Source organism: Cryptomeria japonica, chromosome 1 (assembly GCF_030272615.1).
Source record: "Cryptomeria japonica chromosome 1, Sugi_1.0, whole genome shotgun sequence".
NCBI classification, from domain to species: Eukaryota; Viridiplantae; Streptophyta; class Pinopsida; order Cupressales; family Cupressaceae; genus Cryptomeria; species Cryptomeria japonica.
The window spans coordinates 53,468,701-53,477,413 of NC_081405.1; the positions used below are offsets into that span (position 1 = coordinate 53,468,701).

An 8,713-nucleotide genomic window follows, 5' to 3' on the forward strand; every position below is an offset into this window, starting at 1 on the left:
GAATTTACCTCGATGAGTTGTAACATTACATTCAGAGGTGGGTTCAGAAGAAGATCCAATGCCTTTTAGGACAACCTTGGGTCTTTGGGTAGAATTTTCAAGCATTTTGTCCTTTATGATAATGGTACATACATAATTGTCCATCGAAATGTGATTGATAGTTGAATCATAATTATAGGATGCTCTGGTATAGTTGGTTTGCTCATCTGTGGCTTTAGCTTTTCCCTTGTCATGCTTTGGTAATGGATCCTTAAACATATCATGTTCTTGATTGGATGAATGCCCTTCAATCTCAATGTCACCTCTATAAATAAGGTCTTGTATGATGTTCTTCAGTCGATGACAATTTCCTATTTTATGGCCCTTGCTCTTGTGATATTCGCAGTATTCATCGTCATTCCACCAATTTGGTTTGACCTTTGGCTCATATGGAGGCAAATCTGGAATTGTGATTATCTTGTTTGCTACTAGCTTCTTGAAAGTTGACTCAAGTAGTTCTCCCAATGGGGTATACTTCCTTCATGATTTTGAAGTTTTTTGAGTATTCACCTGATTGTTTGTAGAGCTTGATCAGGAAAAAACAATTTTGGGTCGTATTGTATTGGCATCAACAACACCATCATTTACTGTGTTTTTGCTTTTATTCCAAAATATTGGCTTGTCTTTTCCTTTAAAGTCCTCTTTCTTTTCTTTGAATATCTTAATGATGCCTTGCTCAATTAGGACCTTCTCTATTGCTAAGCCTTTTTCAATGATGTCCTTGAAAGTGAACAAGCAAGCTTTCCTTAGATCATTACCAATTTCTCTGTTAACATTCTGGGTGAACATATCTACCATTTGTTTTTGTGGAATTTCACAAGAGCATCTGCTGGCTAGATTCCTCCATCTTTGTAAAAATGATGAAAAAGACTCTCCATCCTTTTGCTTGGTGTTGCACAAAGTAGTAACCGATATATCTATCTCTATGTTGTATGAGAAATGTTGGATAAATGCCTCTGCTAGATCACCCCATGACTTAATTCCAGCTAGAAGTTGGGAGAACCATTCCATAGCTTGATCACCTAAGCTTTGTGGGAATAATCTCATCAAATATGTCTCTTCTATTGCTACCTCAATGCAAGTCGTGAAAAATTGTCTTATATGTGCCTTAGGCTCTGCTTTGCCTTTGTACTTATCAAACTTGGGTGTCACAAAATGTGTAGGAAAAGGAGGCATTGGAATGCTTTTGTCAAATGGATAGGGACATATGTCTCTCATTGTATAAGTTGGCTTCGGTGTATTTATGTCCTCCATTTTCTTTTGTAAGTCCTTAATTTGCTGCTCCAAATTGTTCTTAGGTGGAGATCGAATTCTTGGACCATACCCCATGCCTGAACCATCGGGTGGAGGAGGAGTGTACTGCATATATGGATGATATTGATCATACACATGTTCATATGGAGGAGGTCTATAATGATGCTTCATATAGGGACCACTTGGTATAGAGTCATGATGAGGAATGGAATATCTATTTTGTCCATGTATACCATACTCTACAGGCATGCCATGAGTTTGTTCTAGTGTGTTGCCCCCAAATTTGACGTGGGATTTTCTTGCATCCAAATTTTGAACATGCCTTTGGATATCTAATTGTTTTGGTGGTTGTTCCTTAGCATTGGCATGTGATTGAGTATATTTTTCTGCATAAGACTTCCATAATGGTCTGTGAAGGTGAGTATCATATGCTTGACCATGTGTATGTAGGACCTTAGGTTTTTGAAACAAAGATGATGGTGATTCAGGCACAAGATGTGGCTCTCTATTGCCTCCACTAATAGGCCTCCTTTGATCCATGTTGAGGTGAGGTTGTTGCAAAGGTTGATTTTCCATTATTTGAGACATGTCAAAATCATGAGGGATCTTGGCTCCACTTTGTGCCATCACTTGTAAGAAATATTGTCTATCTCTTCTCATTATTTCCTCAACCAATCGATTAAAACGAGGATCCATAATAAAGTCTTCCACTGTTGAAAGTACGGAAAAGTTGTCCATATTGTCATTGTTGTTTGTAGTGTCCATGTTCTCAACATTTAGAATGTTTCTATAAGCATCCATGTCAGGTAATGTGGTATGATCAGAATTGAAAAAGACATCATTGTCATACTCATAGGTACTCATGTTTGTAGACTCTTGAGCCTCTTTAGCTTCTCTCCTAGATTTTTGGGAACGAGTTTCAACCATGAACTAGATCTTGACCAAGATGTGTGAGACTAGATGAAAATGGAAAGAGTATGGAAGACCAAAAGTTGGATAGAATGTAAATAAATCTGAGGTGTACTTGCAATGTCCAAAGTGTAAGATCAAGTATATATATAGTAGAGTAGGTGTGGCTTCCAAAGAGATGATAGTTTCTCTTGATGAGGTAAGTTGACCTTGACTCTAAGTAAGACTAAATGAGACACAAAGGTGATAGACCTTGATGAGGGACCACTTAGCAAAATGTTGTTGTATGTAGTGTGTTGACAAAGCAAGATGAGGACAAGCAAGTGACCTTTTGACTCAAGTTTAGACAAATATGAATGTAATGCAAGGTGTAAAGCAATGATGGACTTTGTGAGACCTAGAAATAGGCTGAATTCTAGATGAAAACCTGGAGAAATAACCTAGGAAGCTCAAGAATGCTGAAACTGATTGTTCTTGTTTGTTGGACTGTAATTTTTTTCAATTCTAAACACAGACGTGCCTGTATACTTCACAGACGTGGTTAAATGACACATACATGGTTCTATACTGTACAGACGTGTTTCTAAAATTTTGTGAATGTGATTTTCTTTAGGATGGCATAGACGTGTTTCTGTACTGCACAGACGCGGTTAAATGACACAGACGTGTTTCTGGAAACTGAGTGCAATTTTTTTTCAATTTGTGAAGTTGTTTGTTGTGACCAAATCTGAATTTTTTGACTATTTTTTCATGACAAGAGGACACAATGTTGATGAGGACTCAATGTTTGCAAGTGTTTAGACTCAAAATGACTCAAAAGAAAGTGTGTTGTTTGATATAAAAATGTTTTGCATACAGTTGAAGACACAAAAGACACAATGTTTTGATGTTTGATCTCGAATGTTTGAATGTTCAAAATAAGACAACACAATTCTTATGGCTGGCCAAGACAATAGTTGTTGATCCCACATGGGGTTTCCCCTGAGGCTACATTATTCAGAGCGAATACTTAGATGCTTGACCCCATTGGCTCCACCCTCGGCACTCACTTCTCCGGGGCAGCCAAGCATCAATCCCCACAAAAACTCCCCGTGGCAAACTTTGTATCTATACTAAGAACTGTATGTGTGTGGGCCGCTCCAGAGGTCCGACCTCTTGCCCCAACAACTAGAAGGATTTTGGATTTCTAAAACAAAAAGGTTCTAGTAAGGGCATCCACTCATGTGGCCATACATGTGACACTTTCAGCTCTGTAAATATAGAAGGCTCCCAGCCGGTAGGGGTTACGCCCTACAACTGATCAAATAAATTTGATCAAATGGGTTTATGGAGAGACATAGTGTCGGTATGAACTAATCAGCACACGTTATTCATAGTTTTCACCATGAATACATTTATTTATAGTGGTTCGGAAGAAGATGGCTTTTCTTTTGCTACCACTTGGGTCATTCTTTTCTCACTAGTAGTCCTAATGACCACACAGGAAGACAGGCCCTCTAAAGATTAAACAAAAAGAGTCTATTGCTCAAGACACAAAAGAAAATGATTCAATTTAGTGCACCAATTGAAGTGTTTGGTAATCTATGAAAACAAGGTGCACAATAAAGATCAAAAGAAAACCCTTGTCAAGGTCCTGCAACAAAGATTTGTTAGTAGTTTGGATTGTTTCAAATGATTACCCCTTCCTGCAAGCACACAAGTTAGGTAAATTTTAGATCCAAAAAGACTTTGTGAGATAGGGACCTTCGACAAAACGATTTTCTTTCAAGACAAACTGCACCAATTTTGTTAGCTAGATCACAAGATGTTAGCCCGAAATAAACCAGATTTGAAATCCAAATGACGAAATAAAGCCTCAAAACTGGATCAAAAATTGAAAATGCAAAATCTGAGACACAAACACGGTTAAACCTAACGCAAGTGCGACAAAAAATCGCAAACGCGTCTTAATTCATCGCAAACGCGCCTAGATCACACAGACGTGGGTCCCGAACGCAGCCACGACTGAAAGATTCACAGACGCGATTTGAAATCACAGATGCAACCCTACAATCTGCAAAATAAGATAAAATGATGTCGAATGCAAACACGATTACAAAGATCACAGACGCGGTTATAGGATGTGCAAATGCGAAAATGTCGAAAGTTGTCAGAAACGTCAGATCTATAACTTCAAAAACACAAAATCTGCAACAAAAAAATGTTAAATGCAAAAGGGAAAAGAGTCCCACTGGGCGTGCCAAAATGTTTATGGTAAAAATGGAAACAACAATATTGAAAGACTAAATGAATTCAACCACCAAACCCTAGCCTAACAACAACAAAGATCCACCATAACATATAAAGATTACCTAAGACAATGCAAATCAAATGAAATCATAAAGATTATACCATCACATGTCCAATAGGGTTTGGATCTCCATTCTTCCTATCTCCATTGATCTTGCTTGATATATTTGCTCTCAGATTTTATGTGTGCACAAGAGCTCAACAAAGAACAGAAATGTGGTTGCAAGTAGGCTTGATCGCATATGAAAGTTCGAAAGCGTCAATTTGTCGGGGGTTGATAAGGAAGGAAGCATCTTTTTATATAGAAGATACTATAAGAAATGGAGTAATAAGATTGAGAGGTGTAAAAGATAAATGGTCGGCTAAGATTAGAGGGTAGCTAAAGAAAATAAGAAAACAATGAGAGGGTAGGTAATGTAGGAATTAAGAGATGAATGAAATGTGTCATGGGTAGAAAAGGTTAATGAATTAATTAAATAAATAAAGATTTATTTAATTAATAGAGGAAATGAGATCAATTAAATAAATAAAAGTATTTATTTAATTTAGGAAAAGGATAATTTAAATAAATAAATGTATTATTTAAATGAGAAATAAGGCTAGAAGAGGATAAATGAATTAATTAAATAAATAAAGATTCATTTAATTAATAGAAGAATTAGGCTTAAATAATTAAATAAATAAAATATTTATTTAGTTAGACAGGACAATTTTAGGTGCCTATAGGTAGCATTATCAATGATGGGGCAAAATTGGGGAAGCCACATATGCCCTTGTTTTTCTTGCGAGGAGTAAATTGTGAGCAATAAGGGAATATGTTTTTCCATATAAAAGTTCAAGTAGTCCAAGGATGGTGATGGTGTTTTTTGTGCAATTTCGATAGTTGACGTTATTTTTTTAATAACCGTCCACACAAGGCTTGGCCCGATGTATGGTTTCAAGGGGTAATTTGATGCAGAAACTTATACTAATTATTTTTACTAGTGTTAGGGTTTGTATTGCGATGTAACCGATGACTGGAGTTTTACAGGAATTTACGGTGTAGTAGCATATCTGAAATGGGTTTCATTTGCAGGGGTAAATAATTATGTGGTTGGTGTAATTGGTTAGTAGCAAGCAAACAAAATTGGGTCTTTCAAGGAATAAAACATGGATGGGTTTTAGAATAGCAGTACTAGCAATGCTCCTCCTTTTCTCATCAAGACTTCTGATATGGTGGATGAATCGTCCATGGCCTCAGTAGTCTCATGGAACCCGAGTAATAACAATTTCATTGTCTGGAATCCTCCTGAATTTGCTCGAGATCTGCTACAAAAGTATTTTAAGCGCAATAATTTTTTCAGTTTTTTGTGAGACAACTTAATACATATGTAAGTGTGATGCTGAACTTTTTTAAATTTATTTTTCTACAGTTTTGGGGGTGGGGAGATGGTGTTGTTGGGGTGGTAGATGAGGGTTCCAAATATATGTCTATTCACATTAAGCGAGATGCTTATTTTTATTTTTTTGTTGGTTGTGGTGGGTTGGGATGGGGGTTATGTGAGGTTAAATAACTGTGTCTGCTTGTTTGTATGATCGTATTACTTGTCAACTGTTGGAAGAAAAGGTTAACTAAATCAATGGCATTTGCTTGTTCCTATTTTTTGATTGAATAAACACATAGCCAGTTGTGGTATACATTGAAAAGGGCCAAACCCTAAGTTACCCAAGTGTAATAATAACAACAAAAACCATCTTGTAAGGATGGTGAATGGATTCCTATTCAACCCATCCCTTGCATCCTACTTATTAATAATGGGGTTTCTACATCTATACCCAGTATAGTAGGATCTATTGCTAGGTGTCTAGATTGATTTGCCACAGACAATAGTGAAAGTGGCTATGGTCCTCCTGGATCTTGATCTGCTACAGGTGAACTTCATCTTTCATGTGATAGGATTGAAACTTAAAGGTCTCAGCATCTGGGATGCCTTCGCACATTCTCCAGGTCTATTCTCTATGCTATATGTTCAATATATTTGAGTGTGTGTATATAACTGTTTATTGAAATTAATGTGGTGATGTTAACTGTACAAGATGGAAGCAATGGAGACGTAGCGGATGATCAATATCACAAATATCTAGTACACAATTATCATCTATTTAATCCATTTTATAATCTTTGATTCTCTCAGCTGTATGTTTATTAACCATGCCTGCAAAAACAGGAAGAAATTGAGCTCATGGTATCACTTGGGTTAGACACATATAGATTCTCTATATCCTAGTCTCGAATCCTTCTAGGTACATTGCTCTTTGTTTCTCCACTTCAAAGTTTTACGATTAGAGTATTAAACAACGAAAATAAAATTTGAAAGCTCCTTTTCTATGTTTACAGATGGTAAAGGTAAAATCAACCAAGCTAGGATTGAGTATTACAGTAGCTTTATCAATGCTCTTCTTCGAAATGTTGTTCAACCATTCATTACATTATTTCATTTCGACCTTCCAAATGCACTTCAAGACTCCTATGGTGGATGGATCAGTCCAGAGATAGTGTATGCAATCTCTACATTCTATCACATCTGTTTATTGTAGTTTTCCTTTTTCTTTTGGCCAAGGACGCCTATAGAACCCTCAATTAAACAATCAAGGAAAAACAAGCACCAATTCTTTGTTGATGCAGTAGTAATTAGCAAACAAATATATATTTTATTCCTACTTTCCTTTGTTGGAATCATTAAAAATGAAATTACTTTCTACTGATTGAATTAAAAAATTTAAACATCTAAAACAGTAGCATTTGGTGAGCTAATTATTCAAGGTCAGAATTAGTGTTGTCTGTTATTTTGCAGGCTGGATCTAGATTCCAAAGCTACAAATGACTCAAAAATTGTAAGGAACATGTGGCAGAGGCACGTACAGGTATAGTGGTTGTTCATATTATTTAGCAACTAGCCACCAAGATTAGTATCCTCACGCTACTGATCACCATATAGTATCTACAAAAAAATCTGTATTAAAATAGTATTGATCATACTTAATATTGATTAATCAGGAAGCAAAGGGTGCATTTGTTATGTAGTGTCAGTTATATTGTCACTATTTACTATGTTAGGGTGCAACACATTTTTCTGGGGGATCTTCCATTGTGCATTTTTAATCATATGTTATGTCATAATGAGAAGGCATCATGTCAGCATAATTGACATATACGAGTTTGAGCCTTTGTTAATCAATACTAAAGGCCCCTTATCTTTTTGTGCTGGCAGAAACATGAAGAAGTGCTTCAAATGTTAGATCAAGCAATCTTTGTTGATCCAAAGAATCCTCTACCCACTTACCAGAAAGCAAATGTATAAGTAAGCAATGGAAGATACAAAGATGCCCTTAAGGAGTTGGAGCAATATTCCCTTAAGGAGATAGAGCTCACAACCCAAGAAAGTGTGTATTCGTTGATTGGTAAAATATACAAATGGTTAAATATGCCTGAACAAGCAATGTGCTATTTCGGTCTTGCTTTGGAATTAAAGTCATCAACTGCAGATGTTGGTATAATAAAGGTTGCAATCATAACATTTAATGCTATATATATCTCATAATGTTTCATTATGTAATATATTATATTTACTTTATTGAATACATTCCTCACTTTATGGAATTTGTGTGACAATCTGCTATTGAGAAGTTGCATGTACCTAATGATATTAAATTTATTGTTTTTTCCAATTCTGCATTTTTAATACATATGAACATAAATCATGAAGCAGTCACCAATGAGGAGGAACCTCAAAGAGATCAATTTGAACTGGTCAGCAAGAGTAAACACAACAAAAACACAAAGATATGATGGAGGCAATGCAGATAGATTGATTTATTGCATGAAATTTGATTACATCCAACCGGTAACAACCATGTCACAACATACCGACTCATAGGCCTGGTAGAATAGGTCACAACCGGGACCTTGAATCGAAAGATCTATCTTCTATGTACAGTCTAGCTACTTGATTATCTCTATGTTCTAATTGATTGCATTCTAAAGCATAATTACAAATATATATCGATCCAAAGGATCTAGTCGGCCCAAAAGGAATCAAAACCTGAAGAACAAGATCTACCATGAAAATAACAAGGTCAGCCTCTGCCAAGAGATTCCTCTGAAAAATCCAAAGGATGAAACATAGATCGTGGGAAAAGGTCGGCCACATGCCAAGAAACATCGAGATCAATGCCCAAGGCT

General features: G+C 36.2%; 1 protein-coding gene across 1 annotated transcript; it reads left to right on the forward strand.

Moving 5' to 3' along the window:
* The first annotated feature begins 6,761 nt into the window (after positions 1-6,761).
* Positions 6,762-8,010, forward strand: LOC131876532 (coniferin beta-glucosidase-like). Its single transcript, XM_059221955.1, has 3 exons — positions 6,762-7,028; positions 7,326-7,395; positions 7,743-8,010. The coding sequence occupies exons 1-3, from the start codon at positions 6,859-6,861 to the stop codon at positions 7,830-7,832; spliced, it is 330 nt and encodes a 109-aa protein (XP_059077938.1). The 5' UTR covers positions 6,762-6,858; the 3' UTR covers positions 7,833-8,010.
* Positions 8,011-8,713: the final 703 nt, after the last annotated feature.

Bases quoted from the DNA above. Each gene is read 5' to 3' on its own strand.
- LOC131876532 (XM_059221955.1), top strand. From the start codon at position 6,859: ATGTTTACAGATGGTAAAGGTAAAATCAACCAAGCTAGGATTGAGTAT. The intron at 7,029-7,325 runs GTATGCAATCTC...GTTATTTTGCAG, and splicing joins TGGATCAGTCCAGAGATAGT to GCTGGATCTAGATTCCAAAG. The intron at 7,396-7,742 runs GTATAGTGGTTG...TTGTGCTGGCAG, and splicing joins TGTGGCAGAGGCACGTACAG to AAACATGAAGAAGTGCTTCA.